Genomic DNA, 22,705 nt, shown 5'->3' with positions numbered 1-22,705 from the left:
GCACCCGGCCACAGTATGCCAGCAGCGGAAATCTTGTTACACCCAGCCCATATAGTTTGGGTTGGGTGTAACAAGATGGCCTCTGCTGCTTTTATGCGGCCAAGTGCAAGGAGTACCACGATGGGCGTTGCAGGCTGCCTTCCCTAATGACATTTTAGTGCCTGCCCATCAGTGCCCATAAATGTCACCTGTCAGTGCCCGCCAGCCATCTATCAGTGCTGCAGATCAGTGCCACCTAATCTCTATTGTGCTTTGAGAAACTGTCACATGACATTTTAGTGCCTGCCCATCATTGCCCATAAATTTCACCAATCAATTTCCCCCCGGCCGTCAGTGCCCTCTGGCAGTGCCAGCCAGCCGTCAGTGCCCTCTGCCAGTGCCAGCCAGCCGTCAGTGCCCTCTGCCAGTGCCAGCCAGCCGTCAGTGCCCTCTGCCAGTGCCAGCCAGCCGTCAGTGCCCTCTGCCAGTGCCAACCATCTATCGGTGCTGCAGATCAGTGCCACCTAATCTCTATTGTGCTTTGAGAAACTGTCACTTGACATTTAAAAAAAGTATCGGTAATCGGTATCGGCGAGTACTTGAAAAAAAGTATTGGTACTTGTACTCAATCTTAAAAAAGTGGTATCAGGACACCCTAGAGATAGTATGATGGCTACCGCTCATCTCTATGCCCTTGGAGGACCTGAGCGACATCACTTTTGGTTCTCGGGCCATGTAAACGTGTTTTTTTTTAGTCTTAAAGCGAAATATGTTTTTTTTTTTTTTTCTTTATCTTTTGATTTTAAAGCGGAGTTCCACCCAAAAAAAGGGAATTTCTGGAATCACGCAGTGCGAGTCGCGCATGCGCAGTAGGGAACCAGGAAGTGAAGCCACAAGGCTTTACTTCCTGATTCCCTTATCGAAGATGGTGGCACCCGAGAGCCAAGCGGTTGATCGGCTTCGGGGTGCCGACATCGCGGACGCCCTGGACAGGTAAGTGTCCTTATTTTAAAAGTCAGCAGCTGCAGTATTTGTAGCTGCTGACTTTAAAAAAAAAAAAAAAATATTTGGTGGAACTCCGCTTTAAGGGTAAAGGCGAGATTTGGGGTCTTTTATACCCCAGATCTCTCCATAAACCTGGACCTGTCAGGCTGTATTATTGCAAGGGATGTTTACATTCCTTGTGATAGCAATAAAAGTGATCAGAATTATGTGTATATATATATAAAAAATTGTTGTTTTGTTTTTCAATAGACGGTGTAAAATAAAAATGTTTTTCTATAATAAATGCAATTGTTTAAAGCGCTCAAACACGGCAGTAAAACCAATACGTAGGCCCACATATGTTCGCACCGCACGTGAGGTATCACCGTGAACATCAGAGCGAGAGCAATAATTCCATCGCTAGAGCTTCTCTGTAACTCTATACTGGTCATTTTAAAGCATCGTCTATGGAGATTTTTAACCACTTAAGCCCCGGACCATTATGCAGGTAAAGGACGTTGCCCCTTTTTGCGAATCGGCACGGCGTCGCTTTAACTGACAATTGCGCGGTCGTGCGACGTGGCTCCAAAACATAATTGGCGTCTTTTTGTCCCCACAAATAGAGATTTCTTTTGGTGCCATTTGATCACCTTTTTTTTTTTGCGCTATAAACAAAAATAGAGCGATAATTATGAAAAAAAATCAATATTTTTTACTTTTTGCTATAATAAATATCACCAAAAAATATATAAAAAAAAAATGTTTCCCCCCCAGTTTAGGCCGATACGTATTCTTCTACATATTTTTGGTAAAAAAAATCGCAAAAAGGGTATATGGATTGGTTTGCGCAAAATTTATAGTGTTTACAAAATAGGGGATAGTTTTATGGCATTTTTATTAATTTGTTTTTACTACTAATGTCGGCGGTCAGCGATTTTTTTCGTGACTGCGATGACATGGTGGACACATCGGACACATTTGTGGGACCATTGTCATTTTCACAGCAAAAATTGCAATAAAAATGCATTGTTTACTGTGAAAATGACAATTGCAGTTTGGGAGTTAACCACTAGGGGGCGCTGTAGTGGTTAAGTGTGACCTCGTATGTGTTTCTAACTGTAGGGGGGCGGGGCTGGACGTGTGACTTCACTGATCGTCTTTCCCTATATCAGGGAACAGACGATCAGTGACACTGCCACTGTGAAGAACGGGGAAGGTGTGTTTACATACAGCTGTCCTCGTTCTTCAGCTCCGGGGAGCGATCACGGTTTCTAGCAAAACGTTCTGACAAGTGTCAGAAAAAGGCTGGGTCTGTAAGTGGTGAAATTTCCTGTGACTTCTGTACTGATCACTGTTCTCCTTGCTGGAGAGAAAGCTGTACCTGAGTCCATACAGTGGAATGATGTCCCTGGTTCATCCTCTCTGTGGATCTGTACCTCCTCATCCTCCTCCCTCCTCCTCCTCCTCCTCCTCCTCCTCCTCCTCCTCCTCCTCCTCCTCCTTCTCCTCCTCCTCCTCCTCCTCCTCCTCCTCCTTCTCCTCCTCCTCCTCCTCCTTCTCCTCCTCCTCCTTCTCCTCCTCCTCCTTCTCCTTCTCCTCCTCCTCCTCCTCCTTCTCCTCCTCCTCCTCCTCCTCCTCCTCCTCCTCTATCAGCATCTGACCAGTTAAGGCGGCGGCTCTAAAATGAGGAAGTAGAGCCCTGCCTCTACTGTGATTGCTCCCTCCCTTGGACTACAGGAGAGTCAGGACGCTCTCTAACACACAGCTCCTTTCTCTATCTGCAACGCAGAGAGTGTCCTGACTCTCCTGTAGTCCAAGGGAGGGGGACGAGCACTACACTCCACACCAGGGAGAAAGCCTCGCACTACTGTGTGGCGTTACAGACAGAAGAATTTCACCTCCAAATACGGAAAGGTTTCTTCACAGTAAGAGGTGTGAAAATGTGGAACAGACTCCCTCCAGAGGTGGATCTGGACAGATCAGTAGATTGCTATAAGAAGGACCTGGATACTTTCCTAAATGTACAGAATATAACTGAGTACTGACTTTTATAGGTAAAGTTGATCCAGGGTAAATCCGATTGCCTCTCGGGGGATCAGGAAGGAATTTTTTTTCCCTGCCGTAGCAAATTGGATCTCATGCTCTGCTGTTTTTTTGGTTTTTTTTGCCTTCCTCTGGATCAACTGTGGGTATAGAATTGGGTATATGGGATTGTACGATATTTTTTATTCTTCTCAATTATTAGCGGCGCCACCCGCCACAAATTTGTGATCACTGCGATTGGGCGGCACAATAATCACGTGATCAGAAGCCCAGCCCACCAGCTCCTGATTTTCACGACCAACCTTCACCCTGCCACGTATATGGGCGGGTCCAGTCAGAGGAGGGGTAACCAAGGTGGTGAGGTTCCTGGCCCTGTGAAGGATGAAATATTATTGTGGTTGCCATGAGTGACAGTTATATATGTATATTGATCTTTTTGAGCAACCTTCTAATCACCGCCATAGGAGGAATAATAAATTCGATCACATTGTGTTTTTTTTCTTTGAGGTTTGAGAATTGAGCGATATCCTTGAAGTGGAACACATGCAAAACCACTTTTATATATTCTTCTTTAAACCTGAGCTCCAGGCAGGTGAAATGCATGTAACTGCCCGAATTTTACCAGGTATCGGCCTCTTGCTGTCCCTGTACAGCTGAGCTCAGACTAGGAGAGGAAGAACTAGCACAAGGAGCCAATCAGTTGTTCAACATAGAAGGCGAGAGAAGAGTAGAAGGCAACCTTGCTCCTCACACCACTCCTTCTCTGTTGACTGTCCAATCACAGGCTGGGGGGGGAGAGACAAGACCAGGTCTCCTCCCCTGCCAGACAAGTCTGTGCAGAGGCGGCTCTTTAATTAGGCAAATTAGGCGGCCGCTTAAGGCCTCGCACTCACAGGGGCCTCGCGGCCGCCTAACTTGCCCAATGCATTGCTCCAGTTTTGAGGGACAGGGGACCTTAACGCTGCTGTGCTCAGGCAGCGGTGAGAGCCCAGCGTCCCTAACAACCAGTGAATATCGTGACACCACCCCTTGTGACATCAATGACACCCAGCATGCCCTCAGTCAATGACGTCACAAGGGGGCGGGTTCACCAGGTGACATCACTGGGTGGCCCCCGCCCCCTAGCTATTAAACAGCAGGATCTAGGGGTCATCTTGTTAAAGGGGGCTTCCAGATTCCGATAAGCCCCCTGCCCACAAACCCCCACAACCTCCGGCCAGGGTTGTGGGGAAGAGGCTCTTGTCCATTTTTTTTTTCCCCATTATGGGCGGGAGTGGGGTTCCATGTCAAGTTTTGCCTAAGGCCTCACAAAGCCTAGAGCCGCCTCTGAGTCTGTGCTACGTAGCAGAACGATTTATATCTCGGGACTGGATGGACGGAAATGCAAAGCCTTTGGCAGGTAAAACTGCTGCCATGTATGTAATACATCTGTGTACGGAACTGCTTGCCTGGATTTCAGTTTTTATTGTGCAGATTCTTTATAGGGAGATTGCCTCTAGCTTCCTGCTCTAGTGGCAGATGTGAGTAAGGGGAACTGTGACCATTGGTAGTTGTCACTAGAGCAAGAGGTGATAGGAAGTCCTCCTATGTGGTCACCCACACCAGGGACGTCTTCCAAAGGTGAGATTTCTCCTCGCAGTATTCAGTGAGAGTTTCTCCCACTTTTAATGGCACTGGTACCAGGGGGTGAGGCAAATTATCCCCAGCAGAGACATGGACAAGAATAAAAAACCCAACAGACTAATCCTTCCCCACACGGGGGGGGGGGTCATTAGAGCCATAGAGGTCCATTGTGAGGGGGTCATTGGAACCAAAAAAAAGTTCATTATGAGGGGGTTATTGGAGCCATGGAAGTTCATTGTGAGGGGGTCATTGGAGCCATAGAAGTTCATTGTGAGGGGGTCATTGGAGCCATGGAAGTTCATTGTGAGGGGGTCATTGGAGCCATGGAAGTTCATTGTGAGGGGGTCATTGGAGCCATGGAAGTTCATTGTGAGGGGGGTCATTGGAGCCATGGAAGTGCATTGTGAGGGGGTCATTGGAGCCATGGAAGTTCATTGTGAGGGGGTCATTGGAGCCATGGAAGTTCATTGTGAGGGGGTCATTGGAGCCATGGAAGTTCATTGTGAGGGGGTCATTGGAGCCATGGAAGTTCATTGTGAGGGGGTCATTGGAGCCATGGAAGTGCATTGTGAGGGGGTCATTGGAGCCATGGAAGTTCATTGTGAGGGGGTCATTGGAGCCATGGAAGTGCATTGTGAGGGGGTCATTGGAGCCATGGAAGTGCATTGTGAGGGGGTCATTGGAGCCATGGAAGTTCATTATGAGCGGTCATTGGAGCCATAGAAGTGCATTGTGAGGGGGTCATTGGAGCCATGGAAGTGCATTGTGAGGGGGTCATTGGAGCCATGGAAGTTCATTGTGAGGGGGTCATTGGAGCCATGGAAGTGGATTGTGAGGGGGTCATTGGAGCCATGGAAGTGCATTGTGAGGGGGTCATTGGAGCCATGGAAGTTCATTGTGAGGGGGTCATTGGAGCCATGGAAGTGCATTGTGAGGGGGTCATTGGAGCCATGGAAGTGCATTGTGAGGGGGTCATTGGAGCCATGGAAGTTCATTGTGAGGGGGTCATTGGAGCCATGGAAGTTCATTGTGAGGGGGTCATTGGAGCCATGGAAGTTCATTGTGAGGGGGTCATTGGAGCCATGGAAGTTCATTGTGAGGGGGTCATTGGAGCCATGGAAGTGCATTGTGAGGGGGTCATTGGAGCCATGGAAGTTAATTGTGAGGGGGGTCACTGGAGCCATGGAAGTTCATTGTGAGGAGGTCATCGGCTGTAGAAAGAGGAAAAGGGTACACACCACTCCAAGCTAGTAGAAGGTCTCAAACGCTGCTAGTAAAAAGTAGGGTGCCTGCCTTGGTCCGCGACCACAAAATCCATGCAATAAAGGGAAGAATGGCGGCACATCCGAAATAAAGAAGTTTGTTTTATTAGACGTCCATGAGTTTAAAAAGCATGACACAACCGACAGGGTTAGCAGATGTGTTTCACACTAAACGTGCTTACTCAGAAGTCCATTGTAAGGCAGTCACTGGAGCCATAGAAGTCCATTTTAAGGCAGTCACTGGAGCCATAGAAGTCCATAAGGGTGTCATTGGAACCATAGAAGTCCATTATAAGGGTGTCATTGGAACCATAGAAGTGTATTATAAGGGTGTCATTGGAACCATAGAAGTCCATTATAAGGGTGTCATTGGAGCCATAGAGGTCCATTGTGAGGGGGGTCACTGGAGCCATGGAAGTTCATTGTGAGGAGGTCACAATGAGTCCATGAGTTTAAAAAGCATGACACACAACCGACAGGGTTAGCAGATGTTTCACACTAAACGTGCTTACTCAGAAGTCTATTTTAAGGGAGTCATTGGAGCCATAGAAGTCCATTGTAGGGCAGTTATTGGAGCCATAAAAGTCTGTTTTGAGGGGGTTATTGGGGGGCAAATGAAGTCCATTATAAGGGTGTCATTGGAGCCATAGCAGTCCATTATAAGGGTGTCATTGGAGCCATAGAAGTCCATTATAAGGGTGTCATTGGAGCCATAGAAGTGCATTATAAGGGTGTCATTGGAGCCATAGAGGTCTATTGTGAGGGGGATCGCTGGAGCCATAGAAGTCCATTGTGAGGGGGTCGTGGGAGACACAGAAGTTCATTGTAAGGGGGTCATTTGAGCAATAGATGTCCATTATTGGGGGGTCTTCGGAGTCATAGGTGTCCATTAGGAGAGGCTCATCGGAGCCTTTGAAGTCCATTTTTTCCCTATAGCTCTAAGCAGTTCTTTTTATAATAATACATATACTGCATATAATAATATTTTTATAGGTTTAAACACAAGCTTGTTTTTCCACTTCTATTATCTTCAGATACATGAATTTGATGGTCGTTCTGCAGACTACCTTAATGCATCCATCGCTATGACTTTACATTAATAATACAATAACGTTGGTCCAGTAAAAGACGCTGTAAACCGCTATTAGTGTTCCATAAACCAGAATATAACAATATCCACGTCCTTAAAATCCAAGATGATTTTAATTGTGTTTTACTTGTTTGTTCATAAATGTAGGAAGCCGTTATCTGCAGTATACAGAAAACATCAGCTTTTGTAGCAATCTTCCTTTATTTTTCAAATATATTTGTTTTTATTTTATTACGTGAGTGTGTATGTGTGTATATACTGTATATGTTTCAGTTTTTGGCCACTCTTTATGACATCACATAGAAGAATTTTGCCCTTAAAGTAGAAATCATTACAAAGGGTGTCATTGGAGCCATAGAAATCCATTGTGAGGTTGTCATTGGAGCCATAGATGTCCATTATGAGGTTGTCATTGGAGCCATAGATGTCCATTATGAGGTTGTCTTTGGAGCCATAGATGTCCATTATGAGGTTGTCATTGGAGCCATAGAAATCCATTGTGAGGTCGTCATTGGAGCCATAGATGTCCATTATGAGGTTGTCTTTGGAGTTATAGATGTCTATTATGAGGTTGTCTTTGGAGCCATAGATGTCCATTATGAGGTTGTCTTTGGAGCCATAGATGTCCATTATGAGGTTGTCATTGGAGCCATAGATGTCCATTGTGAGGTTGTCATTGGAGCCATAGATGTCCATTGTGAGGTTGTCATTGGAGCCATAGATGTCCATTATGAGGTTGTCAGTGGAGCCATAGATGTCTATTATGAGGTCGTCTTTGGAGCCATAGAAGTCCATTATGAGGTTGTCATTGGAGCCATAGATGTCCATTATGAGGTTGTCATTGGAGCCATAGAAGTCCATTATGAGGTTGTCATTGGAGCCATAGATGTCCATTGTGAGGTTGTCATTGGAGCCATAGAAGTCCATTATAAGGGTGTCATTGGAGCCATAGATGTCCATTATGAGGTTGTCAGTGGAGCCATAGATGTCCATTATGAGGTTGTCATTGGAGCCATAGAAGTCCATTATGAGGTTGTCATTGGAGCCATAGATGTCCATTGTGAGGTTGTCATTGGAGCCATAGAAGTCCATTATGAGGTTGTCATTGGAGCCATAGATGTCCATTGTGAGGTTGTCAGTGGAGCCATAGATGTCCATTGTGAGGTTGTCGGTGGAGCCATAGATGTCCATTGTGAGGTTGTCATTGGAGCCATAGAAGTCCATTATAAGGGTGTCATTGGAGCCATAGATGTCCATTGTGAGGTTGTCAGGTGGGGATCGTCCGATTATCGGTGCGGCCGATATTCACTTTTTTAGAAGTATCGGTCGAAAAACTGACCTATATTGCTTCAAGGGGTTTTACCTGGGTCATGCATGCAGCTGCATGTATCACCCCGGTACCGTTCTTTAGAGCAGAAGGTCAGCTTTATTGTAATAACCGATGCAGCTCAACAACCGATGCTTTGTTCGGGTCTCTGATCTAGTAATACGGAAGCGATGTCATGACATCTCTTCCTGGATTACTGCCATCTTAAAAGCGCAGAGAAGGGGTTTGGGGTCTTATAGACCTCCGATCTCTCCATAAAGAGTACCTGTCACATGCCTATTACTGTCACAAGGGATGTTTACATTCCTTGTGACAACAATAACAATGATATGCTATCAACAGCAGAGGTGGCCAAAATATCGGTATATCGGCACCGAAAAAAACAGATATTGGTCGATCCCTAGTTGTCATTGGAACCGAAGATGTCCATTATGAGGTTGTCAGTGGAGCCGAAGATGTCCACTATAAGGGTGTCACTGGAGCCATAGATGCCCACTATGAGGGTGTCACTGGAGCCATAGATGCCCACTATAAGGGTGTCACTGGAGCCATAGATGCCCACTATAAGGGTCTCATTGGAGCACATAGATGTCTGCTATAAGGGTCTCATTGGAGCCATAGATGTCTGCTATAAGGGTCTCATTGGAGCCATAGATGCCCATTAAAAGTACCTCATTGGAGCCATAATGTCCACTATAAGGGTCTCATTGAAGCCATAGATGCCCATTAAAAGTATCTCATTGGAGCCATAGATGCCCACTATAAGGATCTCATTGGAGCCATAGATGGCCACTATAAGGGTCTCATTGGAGCCATAGATGTCCACTATAAGGGTCTCACTGGAGCCATAGATGTCCGCTATAAGGGTCTCATTGGAGCCATAGATGTCCACTATAAGGATCTCATTGGAGCCATAATGTCCATTGAAAGTATCTCATTGGAGCCATAGATGTCCACTATAAGGGTCTCATTGGAGCCATAGATGCCCAGTAAAAGTATCTCATTGGAGCCATAGATGGCCACTATAAGGGTCTCATTGGAGCCATAGATGTCCACTATAAGGGTCTCATTGGAGCCATAGATGCCCAGTAAAAGTATCTCATTGGAGCCATAGATGGCCACTATAAGGGTCTCATTGGAGCCATAGATGGCCACTATAAGGCTCTCATTGGAGCCATAGATGGCCACTACAAGGGTCTCGTTGGAGCCATAGAAATGTATTATGAGGGGGTCATTGGACAAATAGAAGTTCATTGAGAAAGGGTCATTGAAACACTAGAATCCCAGTAGGAGGGACAATAAAAGTCCTTTTATGAAGATGTCATTGAGGCAACAGAAGTCCATCGTGAAGGTTTCATTTAGGCACTCTGGAGTAAACCTAAAATGTGGATTGTTAGTGTCGTCAACTGTTAATTCCCAGACTTTGACATTCCCAGACCTGTTGATGTCTATAAGAAAACGGATACCACAGCTGGTGAAAGTTCGGCCAAACAGCCCTAGACTTGTGACATAAAATTGATAACGTGGTAATTGTTCTAGTCATTCAGTGAACAGTTTTAAGCCGTGGCTCGTGGTAGGTTAGATCAGGTTGACTCTGAGCTCTCATATATGCACAAATTGAGGTTGTGACGACGCCTTATCACTACTTTCCTGTGTTTGACGATGCTTAATCAGATGACCTTAAGGTAGAACTGTGACCAGATTGACATTCCAATTTTCACATTTTCTTAACAAGTTTGGAGACCAGCCCTCAGTGACCTCTGTAGCTGCTGGTACTGTTGCGCAATTCATCCTGAAACCAGATTGAGTGAAGACCTACAAGTCCGGGTCTCCGCACTCTGCTCTCCCCTCTCACCGTGCTCCTGCTCTGTGTTTATATTACAGATTAGAAAGCTGTCAGACTGCCGTCTTCCAGCTGGGAGGGGAGAACAAAAACCGTCTAACAAGGAAAAAGAACATTGAAAATATTTTTTCTCAGAACTTTTGAGGATGAATCGCTCCATGGTAACTACATATATAAATCATTAAATGTCCACAGCCTAGCCACAGTTTTACCTTAAAGCAAACCCGTACTTTGTCCATAGAGTGCAATCCAACAGGGTCACTTTAATGCACCCCTAAACCAGCAGCACCTACTTACCTTCACCCCATGGCTGCTCCATTTAACCGTCTCGAGTGCAAAGGAATGTGACTTCCCCCTCTTCCCCCATGTGACAACACTGGCACTTGGTGATTGCCCAATCATTGTCATGTGTGGGCAGGAGGGACCGTCCTCAGACCTGTATTTCTATAGACTTGTTCCCCCTTCCTTGCTCTTGGCGGTGGATCACATGGACAGTAGGGAGGAAGGAAGGTCTGGTTGAGCTGCTGGAAAGGGGACATTAAAGAGAACCTGTTGCTTTTGCCCTCAACAAACAAGCACATATTTGCTTTAAAGCTGAACTCCAGGTAACAAGCTGATTACATAACTGAGATGTATATATGTGACCTGTTACACCTGCCAAACAATGTATAATGCTGTTCAGTCGGTCTGCAGACTTTTTTCAGTCAACACAGCCGGGTCGTGGACCACCCTACAGACAAAAAAAGTGAGAGAAACGCGTAGACCGCCACGGCTGAGCTCTTCTGAAAATATTTAGTTGCCTGGCTGCCATTATGTTTTATGCAATTTTTTTATACTGGATCAGAATGGCAGCCGGTCAGCTACAATTTTCAGAGGGTCAGCATATGTTTTCTGCGCAGTGCGCGCCTGGCCGTAAGCTGTCACGGCTGGGTGCCCACAGTTGCTATGATGGCGCCGTGGAGAGGAGGAGGGGGGGGGGGGGAGTGAGGCTTCGGGCGGCCGCATCGCTGGACCGTGGGACAGGTAAGTGTCTTTTTTATTAAAATTCAGCAGCTACACTTCTTGTAGCTGCTGACTTTTAATAAACCGGGGGGGGGGAAAAAGGTGGGGCTCTGATTTAATGGAATATTTAATAGGGTTTCATTTTAAATCTGCCTAGAGATGAGCTTTAAAGTGACCCTGTCGGGTTAAAAAAAAAACTCTCCTTGTAAAAGAATACATTTATGCATTCGATTCTGCGCGTGCGCACAGAGGAATGGGGTGCTTTAATTTTATATATATATATATATATATATATATATATATAGTCCTTTAAATTTAATTTTTTTATTATCACTTTTATTCCTATTAGAAGGATTGTAAACATCCCTTGTAATAGAAATAAGGATGACAGGTCCTCTTTTAAGGAGAGATCTGAGGTCTAAAGACCCCAAATTTCTCCTTTTTACCTTTTAAAAGCAAAAGATCAAAAAATAATAATTTACTTCCACCTTGGCCAGGAACAGTGACATCATAATGTCGCTCCGGTCCTGGTAGACCATAGAAGCGATCAAAGATGATCTAGGCCCAGATTCAGATACATCGGCGCATCTTTCTGCCGGCGTAGCGCATCTCATATGCGCTACGCCGACGTAACACAGAGAGGCAAGAACAGTATTCACAAAGCACTTGCTCCCTACGTTGCGCCAGCTTAGCGTAAATTATTCGGCGTAAGCCCACCTAATTCAAAGTAGGTGGAAGGTGGGCGTGATCCATTTAAATGAACCGTGACCCCATGCAAATGATGGGCCGTCCCGTAGACGCTTCCCAGTGCGCATGCTCAGAATCCCGTCGGAACGAATGCCTAAGATACGTCGAATAACTGAACGTAACCTACGCCCAGCCCTATTCACGTAGTACTACGTAAACGACGTAAAATACGACGGCTGTTCCGTGGTCCATACCTTTAGATGGGATGTGCCTCCTTTATGTGCAATAACTTTACGCCAGATGTACGCATTACGTAAACGGCGTATATCTCTGCGACGGGCGCAAGTACGTTCGTGAATCGGCGTATCTCCCTAATTTGCAATGAGGCGGCCAGCGTAAATATGCGCCAAAGATACACCGGCGTAGGAAAGTTACGTCGGTCGGAGGAAGCCTATTTTCAGGCGTATCTAGTTCTATGGGCACGGCGCATAGATACGATGGCGCACATTTACACTTACGCGGCGTATCTGTAGATACGTCGGCGTAAGTGTTTTGTGAATCCGGGCCCTAGTCTTTTATCCCCTCTGTGAACAGCTGGCCGCACGGATCGTTTCTCGGGCACGTCGGTAAAAACCATAAGCCAGAGAAACGCCGTGGGTGGGGGGGGCGTCCTCTTCCGCCATTTCTGAAATTATTCCAGTGGCTCGTGAGAGCCGGCTGAAAAAAGAAATACCGGGGTTAAAGCCATAACCCCGGTAAACCACTTCAAAGCCGCATCGTGTGTATATATATATATATATATATATATATATATATATATATATATATATATATATATATATATATATATATATATACGTTATACAGAAATCCTCCTCTGAAGTCTTCTTGGAAACCAATTGTTTTGGAATCGTTGATCTCCTGGTCGCCCTCTGCTCTCTCTCTGTGGTTCCTCCCATCCACCTCCAGGTCACTGTTGTGTTATAAAGTGATGTGGATGTTGGGGTGAGAAACAAGTAAGCTCGGAGGGGTTGGGGGGGTGTATTAGACATTCCTGGAGGTGTAAGATTCTCAGGTTCTCCGCAAGGCTTCTGAGGAAGCTTCCTCCAATAGAGCGATGTTCAAAGGCACAGATATCGCGAGAAGTAATCTATTCTTTTACAAGGAGAGCTTTGTTTGCAACTTGACAGGGGTTGCTTTAAAGGGGTTGTAAAGGTTCGTTTTTTATTTTCTAAATAGGTTCTTTTAACCACTTAAGACCCGGACCAAAATGCAGCTAAAGGACCTTGCCCCTTTTTGCGATTCGGCACTGCGTCACGTTAACAGACAATTGCGCGGTCGTGCGACGTGGCTCCCGAACAAAATTGGCTTCCTTTTTTCCCCACAAATAGAGCTTTCTTTTGGTGGTATTTGATCACCTCTGCGGTTTTTATTTTTTGCGCTATAAACAAAAATAGAGCGACAATTTTGAAAAAAATGCAATATTTTTTACTTTTTGCTATAATAATTATCCCCCAAAAATATATATATCAAAAAAAAATTTCCTCAGTTTAGGCCGATACGTATTATTTTACCTATTTTTGGTATAAAAAAAACCGCAATAAGCGTTTATCGGTTGGTTTGCGCAAAATTTATAGCGTTTACAAAATAGGGGAAAGTTTTATTGCATTTTTTACACTACTAATGGCGGCGATCAGCGATTTCTTTTCGTGACTGCGACATTATGGCGGACACTTTGGACAATTTTGACACATTTTTGGGACCATTGTCATTTTCACAGCAAAAAATGCTATAAAAATGCATTGTTTATTGTGAAAATGACAATTGCAGTTTGGGAGTTAACCACAAGGGGGCGCTGATGGGGTTGTGTGACCTCATCTGTGTTTCTAACTGTAGGGGGGTGTGGCTGTAGGTGTGGCGTCATCGATTGTGATTCCCTATTTCAGGGAACACACGATCGATGATGCCGCCACAGTGAAGAACGGGAAAGCCATGTTTACACACAGCTGTCCCCGTTCTTCAGCTCCGGGGACCGATCGCGGGACTCCAGCGGCGATCGGGTCCCAGTCACAGAGCTTCGGACTAGGTTGCGGGCGCACGGCTGGACAATAGCACAGCACGTACCTGTATATGTACAGGAGGCGGTCCTTAAGTGGTTAAGCTCATGCATTGTGGGTTCACTTACCTTTTCCTTCTAAATGTTTTTTTCTTTGTCTGAATTTCTCACTTCCTGTTCCTCCTCAGTAAGCTTGCCCCCATCATCCGAGCCGTTCTGGCTGGGGGTTAGTCAGCGTGCCTGCCCCCTCCCTTGGGACTACATCCCTGTGGGGAGATGCTCTGTTCACATGTAGTCCCAAGGAAGGGGATGAGCATGCTGACTAACCCCCAGCCAGAACGGCTCGGACGATGGGGGGAAGCTTACCGAGGAGGAACAGGAAGTGAGAAATTCCGACAGAAAAAACATTTAGAAGGGAAATGGAAGGAAAAGGTAAGTGAACCCACAATGCACGAGCTTAAAGGAACCTATTTAGAAAATAAAAAACGAACCTTTACAACCCCTTTAAAGGAATCCAATGAATAGGAATATGATGGCAGCAAATGTGGGCTTTGTAAAGGTGCAGGCTCCACGGATCTGGCTTCACTCTCCTGGGAAAAGGCTTGCAGGACAGGATCGTCGACTTTTCAGAATTCTCTGGCTGCATGCCCGACTTGATGACAGAGCCTGCACTTTTACCAATACAAATCCTGATTGGTGTCGGGATCCTGGCTTTGTGTAATTACAGTGCAGTAGGGCCCATCTTAGGAGGGATGACTGCATGCTATCGTATTCCGCATGTGCTTGGAGAATTTCTGTATACTCCCCTACGACGGGAGCCTTGTGATGAAATGACACAGCGCCAAGATCCTGGCCCCCCTTTTAGGGTTTTATCAAAGTAGCATGTCTGCAGTATATCCTGGGCATTGAGGCCTTAAAAGAGAAGTATGGGTTACATTTGTATTTTATATTCATACTTACCTCGGTGGGTGGAGCATCTGTCCCCCACCTTCTCTTTGCTGAGAACCGAGCCACCGAACATCGCCGATGGCTCGGTTCTCACAGATCCCCGAGGGGAAAGCTGCTGACTGTCAGTCAGCGTCTTTCCTCTCTGCTTCTCCACGCTCATTGGAGCGCTGAGCCGCGGAGGGGCGGCTCGCTGAGACTGCCATCAATCAGGGCAGCTGGCAGATCCCGACTTGGAAGTCGTGATGACGCGCTGCCCCGACTGATGGCAGTGACGTCAGCAGAGAGCGGACTTCAGACCGCTCTCTGCTGAAAATGGGTCACAGGAGTGCAAAACGAATTGCACTTCTGTGACCCTTAGGAGAAGCCCAGCCTAAAAAGCTCAGGTTGGACTTCTCCTTTAACTGCAGAGGAGATCTTAAATCACAGGCTAGCTTGAGATTAATGCCTTGCCAACAAATGTTTCATTTGTAGTTTTTTTTAAAGCGGAAGTAAACCCATCCATAAAACAGATACCTTTCCGGCACGTGCCGGAAATGTGACACTCCCATTGGTTATGGGCTCTCAACCAAACTGTCAAACCATCCAATGGCAGTTGTATGGTAGATTAAACAGAGGCCAAGATGGCAGCTTCCTTGGCTGAAAACGATAGGGGGGGGTTTACTTCCACTTAAATTGATTGACGTTGAAAGCGAGAGAATAGGCAATGGGTAAATCTCAAGCTACTAAGCAGTTGAAACATCTCCTTTGTAGTCATGCAGTGTGATGTGAGTGGATTGGACACACCCACAACACAAACTTTGAATACTGGAGATGTGCTGCTCATTCCATGATTCCTACAAGAATAGGGTTCTTGGCCTGTATAATGGAAATATTCCCAACGCACACATTCCTGGAAATAGCTGTCAGTGGGTGCTGCCGCGACCATCGGCTGGAAATCGTAGCTATTCAGAGCTGAAGATATGTCACCAGCACACCAAGGATTCTCCAAACAGGTCCAAAGCTTCATTCAGTGGTCACATCATATTAACAAGGGAAACGTTTTGGGGTGCCATGCTGGACCCCTTTACTTGCCTTATAAAAGGGTCCTTTGTGGCCCCGAAACGTTGCCTTTTCTTAATATGCTGTGACCACTGAATAAAGCTTTGGACCTGTTTGCCGAAATCCTTGGTTTGCTGGTGAGATATCTTCAGCCTTGGTCTGTCTAAACCGCACCAAACGGCTAAAAGCTGACGGGGTCTTAAAGTTCCCTCTAAGACCTGCATGAATTTTGAAACTGCAATAGAAGTTTTTGTTTTTGTGCTTTTTGGCTTTTGTGGAATGTGGTACCAAAAATGCCCCTTCTTGTTTCATTTCACAAGAGGCGCAACCTTAGAATGGCCTGTACACCCCGCAAGAGAAAAGAGAAGTTTTCTCCATTGGAGCTGGAAATTTTGGTGGCCGAAGTAACCAAGAACCACTCGAAACTCTACGGAAGCGAGAGAGTCAACCTCAGCCAACCGGCAAGAGAGAGAATCTGGTTGGAGATCTCCAAGAAAATCAATACTGTGGCAAGGTCTCCGAGAACCACGAGAGATCTGAGGAGGAGGTGGGACGATATGAAAAGGCGGACTAAGGAGAAGCTGGCTATTATAAAGAGATCTGTTGTAACTGGAAGCGTGAGTAGGAGCCCATCAGGAATGCATAACGATACGAACAGTGATGTTTATCCTGGATATGGTAATGATGACTACGAAGACGACCATGATGACGTTGATGTGGACATTGATGCACCTCACATAGCTCTGGAGCTTCAGTCAGGTAATTTAGGCAGAAGGGGTGGCAGTCTTCTGGCTTGGAAGTGGTAGCAATGGTCCAGTTTTTACTGTAGTTGGTATTGCATGGCATTCTCTGTAGTTTCAGGCCTAAGTGGGTACAGTTGTAGTTTGCTGGTGTTGAAATGATTTATGCCAATTGAGTTCTGATTCATAGGTCAAGCTACTATCGATTAAATAGATACCAAACAAACCTTCTATGAGATTTGAACAAATAAGTGTTTTACTTTTTCTATCTCTGGCTACTGCTTTTTTCTTTTTGAAGTCCGTAATTTTATTATTTTTTTTATTTTATTTTTTATTTTTTTTAATTCCCACAGATGAAGAGGAAAATGGCCCAGGTTGCACGTGGGTGCCTCTTAGAACTATAGAAATGGTCACCACCGAGCCAGACATGTCTGACCACCCGGTGATTATTCAGACTTCAGCGTCTTCTCCGTCGCCTTCTTCCTCCCCTCAAAACCAGGCGAAATCGGCCTACATGAGAAGGCTTTCTCAGACGCCTCAGCACCCACGCCGAAATCACGAAGTCTCCGATTTCGAGAAGCAGCTCATGGAGAGTCAGATGCAGCAGAACACCCTTTTGTCGTCTTGGTACCAACAACAAACTTCTTTAATGGTGCAGCAAAACCTCATCTTAGAAAACCTTGTGGAGCAAAGTAGACGATTAGCGGATAACGTTGAGATTTTAAACCACACCTTGGAAAGGATGGTGGACAATAACCATTCTCGCAGGGAATCTGTTGATTGTGTAAACGATCTAGCGCCAGGATCATCAACCAGGGCTCCCTCTCACGCATCGGGAGGTGTCGAGCCAGGGGGACAGTCTGGAAATGAAACATATTCTGGCATGATCCTAAAAGTCGAGGAGGAACTGTAAGGTCTTCTTTACCGAACTCTACTAAAAAAAAAAAAAACAGACTCCTTCGAACAATTTTTTTATTAACGAAAAAATTCTATGAACTTTTTTTTTTCATTAGGTCATTAGAAGAGACTTCAAGAATACTTCCCTTATACAATACATATATATATATATATAGAGAGCCATTTTTGTAGTTTGTGAAGATATACTGTGCATATTTTCTATTCGGATGGTTTGTGAGGAAATATTTTGTACGTGTTCTTTTTACTCCGAGATAATATTTTTCTTAACAAAAAAGTAAAAAAAAAAAAAGTTTTCTTAAAAAAAATAAGAAAAAAAGATAAAAATGATATTTATCATGCAGGAATAGGTAAGCCTTTCAGGCTGGACTGAATGCAAAATCCTGTATACTTGGCTTATGAAAACATTTTGCTGGACCCTTACTCAAAAGCCGCATTACATGACCAGTAGAAGATAATACCCCCCCATGTGCAATTTTAGGTTGACAGTCTAAAAAAAGAACAAAAACCCAAAGATTTTTTTTTATCTTGAAAGTTTTATTTTTTAAAGCAAAGCATTCATTATTTCTTTGGAATGAGAACTCTTACAAGTACATGTATAGGGTTTCCCTACTACTAAATGTAATAATAAAAAAAAAAACGCATTTAATACATCTCTGCAATATGTGCACACGTTATAATTTTTTATTTGTTTTTATTCTTTATTTTATATTTTTAAGAGTACACACAGGAAATGTAATCTCGATAGGCCAGTGATGGTGACCCTCGGCACCCCAGGTGTTTTGGAACTACCTTTTTCCATGATGCTCAACTACACTGCAGAGTACAAGAGCATTATGGGAAATGTAGTTCCAAAATGTAGTTCCAAGGTTCGCCATCACTGCGATAGGCAGATAAATAACAGGTCATACGTAAAGAACTATCCACAAAGAGAGCAGCATGTGGCGGGGACTCCTCCACTATCAGCTGCATACCAACAATGAGGCTGAACAGTGCAGTATGCATACAATGGGATTACTTATAGGCCCAGACCCTCTGACCTCAAGGAGACCGTCTCTGTATGCACTAACGTGTGTGTGTGTGTATATATATATATACCTGCCCGCAACAGGGAAAAAAACAAGAGGGGGGAAAAAAGGAATGGGCCAGCAATAGGAAAAGGGGGGGGGGGGTTGTGCGGTATTTAGCCGGATGGCGCAACGAAGAGCTAGAACTCAAAAGTCCTCGGAGGTCTCCCATGAAACTACAACATATCTTATGTCTGTGGGTCCATAATGGCCCGATAATCGAGAGCACGTGAATTCCATCCAGTAAAACCAGGTTTTGTCACACCTTTCTTATCTATGGTTAGCGGAGGCTATCAAAGACCCCCATATGATGGGTTTCATTTATCTTGGTGAACCACAGCCAAATAGAAGGTGTGGCGGTCTGCTTCCAGCTCAAAGGTATGCAGGCCTTCACCGCATTCAATCAATGTAATAAAAGTGAGCGTTTGTACCGTTTCAGTGGCATAAGTGGTAAATGTAAAAGAGAGGCTGCGGCTTCCATAGGCAGCTGTATATCCGTCAGTTTAAAGATCCAATGGCGGACCTGGTTCCAATAGGCAGTTAGCCTAGGGCAAGACCAGAAGGTGTCTGAAATGGGTTGATCACGATCTGTCCACTGATCAAAGCCATGTATCGGGTAGATCACAACCATGTTTCCTCGCCCTTCTAATTGATTCTGTTGTTTTGAATGGCCCAGACCAAATAAGAACAGGGAAGGGAGTAAACTCCCCCAATATGTGCCGTCACCAGAATTTGCATTGGGCTTGCCCTTGTATAAATTGGCGGTGGATGGTGCTTACTTCACTCTCCCTCGAGCCAGTGAGTGGGGCTCCTTTTCAGCCGGAAGCGTTTGGTAAATCTATGGCCGGTAGATCGCGACAATGCTTCCCTGTCTAATTTTTTCTGTAGTTTTGAATGGCCCAGTCCAGATAAGAACAGGGAAAGGTGATAACCCCCCCCCCCCCTCATATTGCATTGGGCTTGCCCTTGTATGAATTGGTGGATTGGGCTTGACTCTCTCTCTTTTCAGCAAGAAGCGTTGGGTAAATCTATGCCTTATGGCAGGTAGATCGCAACCAATCCACTTATCGTGGCCATGCATTGGGTAGATCACAACCGTGTTTCCTCGCCTTTCTAATTTTTTCTGTAGAACAGGGAATGGTGATAACCCCCCCCCCCCCCCCATATGTTGTCACCAGAATTTGCATTGGGCTTGCCCTTGTATGAATTGGTGGATTGGGCTTAACTCTCTCTCTCGAGCCTTTTCAGCAAGAAGCGTTGGGTAAATCTATGCCTTATGGCAGGTAGATCGCAACCAATCCACTTATCGTGGCCATGTATCGGGTAGATCACAACCGTGTTTCCTCGCCTTTCTAATTTATTCTGTAGTTTTGAATGGCCCAGTCCAAATAAGAACAGGGAAAGGTGATAACCCCCCCCCATATATGTTGTCACCAGAATTTGCATTGGGCTTGCCCTTGTATGAATTGGTGGATTGGGCTTGACTCTCTCGAGCCTTTTCAGCAAGAAGCATTGGGTAAATCTATGCCTTATGGCAGGTAGATCGCAACCAATCCACTTATCGTGGCCATGCATCGGGTAGATCACAACCATGTTTCCTCGCCCTTCTAATTGATTCTGTTGTTTTGAATGGCCCAGACCAAATAAGAACAGGGAAGGGAGTAAACCCCCCCAATATGTGCCGTCACCAGAATTTGGGAAAGGTGATAAGCCCCCCCCCCCCCCCCCCCCCCCCCCCCTCATATATGTTGTCACCAGAATTTGCATCGGGCTTGCCCTTGTATGAATTGGTAGATTGGGCTTGACTCTCGAGCCTTTTCAGCAAGAAGCGTTGGGTAAATCTATGCCTTATGGCAGGTAGATCGCAACGAATCCACTTATCGTGGCCATGGATCGGTTAGATCACAACCGTGTTTCCTCGCCTTTCTAATTTTTTCTGTAGATTTGAATGGCCCAGTCCAAATGAGAACAGGAAAGGGCGGTAACCCCCCCAATATGTGTTGTCACCAGAATTTGCATTGGGCTTACTCTTGTATAAATTGGCGATGGATGGTGCTTACTTAATTCTCTTGAGCCAGTGAGTAGGGCTCCTTTTCAGCAGGGGACGTTTGGTAAATCCAGGGCTTTTTTTCTCAAACAATAGGTGCTGGAACTCAACCACGACCCCCCAAAACCCCTCCACCCACACACACCCTCTGAATCGTATCAAATAGTGGGTGTGGTCAGTCAAATTTCACGAACAGTAGGAGGCTCTTAAAGGGGCATTAAATACCAGGATTGCATTACATACAGAGTGCAGAGTTCAGGAGGGTTACACAGAGAGTACAGAGCTGTCACTTGTAAACACATAAACCGGACTTCTGTGTTTACAAGTGATTGTGGTGAGCAGGTCCCCCTCCCCAAGGGTCTGAGCCAGAGGTGGTGGAACGAAATTCCACCAAGTTCCCCCTGAAAAAAAGCCCTGAGTAAATCTATGGCGGGTAGATCGTAATGATGTTTCCTGCCCTTCTAATTTATTCTGTAGTTTTGAATGGCCCAGATCGAATAAGAACAGGGTAAGGCGATAATCCGCCCCCCCCCCCCCCCATGTGTCGTTACCAGAATTTGCATTGGGCTTGCCCTTGTATGAATTGGTGGTGGATTGGGCCTAACTCTCTCAAGCCTTTTCAGCAAGAAGCGTTGGGTAAATCTATGCCTTATGGCAGGTAGATCGCAAACGTGTTTCCCTGCCCTTATAATTTATTCTGTAGTTTTAAATGGCACAGACCAAATAAGAACAAGGGAGGGCAAACCAAACACCACCCCCCCCCCAAATATGTCGTCATATGTTGCATTGGGCCTGCCCCTGTATGAATTGGAGCTAAGTAGGGCTTAACTCTCTTGAGCCAATGAATGGGGCTTCTCGACAGCAATGAGCATTTGGTAAATATATGCCTTATGGCGAGAGAAGGCGCATCCTGGTCATCGGTGCACACTGAGCGAAGAATTTTAGATTCTGGGCAAGTCTAGTCTAATAATACCAGGATCTGGGCTCACACAGGTCCTCCCCCCACGGCCAAATATACTGTACTACAGTTCTGGTATATTAAACGGAGTTGGGGCTCTACTGTAGAACCTACTCATCCCCCTTACCAGTCTAGTGTATATGCAACAGGAAATCCACTCACTCGTTCTCTCACTATCACTACAATCCTAATAATGAGAGGACTCAGCTTCAAAGGGGAGCTTTCCAGCTGCAGGCACACAACTAGAGCAATGGGGCTTTCTGCTACTACCAGTGTTGTCTCTAGGGACCCCTTTACTGGGATGACCGATCCATTATAAAAAAAAATTAATTCATTGCAGGTTATAAACAACAATAGCAAGAATCTAGTCCCTAGATCCTCCACTACCCATACTTTGTAATCAGCCTTGCAAGGCTATCTCCTTAAAGCCGAATTGAATTCAGCCACTTTGTACTATGCACATGCATAATATGAGAGAAGTCTATTAAGGTGCATGCCGTCTCCTGGACTTCTTTATTTACATCTGACATGTTTATTGCACTCCTGGAGGAGACACTTGGGGCTGTGACAGAAAAAAACACACAGAGCAGCTATGCCTGCCTCTCTTCTCTGCTGCCCATTCACAGAAGCCTTTGTATTTTGTGAATGAGTTCACATAATACAAAGGCTTCTGTGAATCAGCAGGAGGGGAGGGGGCAGACATAGCAGCTGCTTCGACTCTGCCCTTGAAGGAGCTTAGTGATTGTGAACGATTACCTTGTAAAACAACCCATTCAGTTTAAAATAGAAATGACAGGCAAAACATTAATACAATTTTTCTTCTTTTTATGACTGACCACATTCCCTCTGTTCTCAACTGCATAAGAGCAGAGGGGAGGAGAAGCCACAGCACACTGAGCCTCCCAGTGAATGGCTGTGCAGCAGGGGCATGTCAGGACAAGTCTGATCATTGGAGAGGAGCAGACTAATTCCCAGCATAACTGGAGAACTGACCATGGTGTGCTCTCCTGCTTAGTATGGTCAGTTTTTAATAGGACAGTAAGGGGACTAGCAGGATCACCAGGAATTTCACATATAGGAAGCAATACAAAGAGAA

General features: G+C 45.4%; 1 protein-coding gene across 2 annotated transcripts in view; it reads left to right on the top strand.

The window, feature by feature from the left end:
• The window catches only part of TSNARE1 (t-SNARE domain containing 1), a 311,708-nt gene extending 293,518 nt beyond the window's left edge, over positions 1-18,190 (top strand). For both annotated transcript variants that reach the window (XM_040352069.1, XM_040352070.1), the window contains 2 exons: positions 16,203-16,641; positions 16,976-18,190. In XM_040352069.1, coding sequence (XP_040208003.1) covers positions 16,203-16,641; positions 16,976-17,535 — 999 coding nt within the window. In that variant the 3' untranslated portion in view covers positions 17,536-18,190. The remainder of the gene's footprint in view (positions 1-16,202; positions 16,642-16,975) is intronic.
• The last annotated feature ends 4,515 nt before the right edge of the window (positions 18,191-22,705 follow it).

The sequence above is a fragment of the Rana temporaria genome, chromosome 5 (assembly GCF_905171775.1).
Source record: "Rana temporaria chromosome 5, aRanTem1.1, whole genome shotgun sequence".
Taxonomy (NCBI): Eukaryota; Metazoa; Chordata; class Amphibia; order Anura; family Ranidae; genus Rana; species Rana temporaria.
This window is presented reverse-complemented; position numbering and strand designations above follow the sequence as displayed.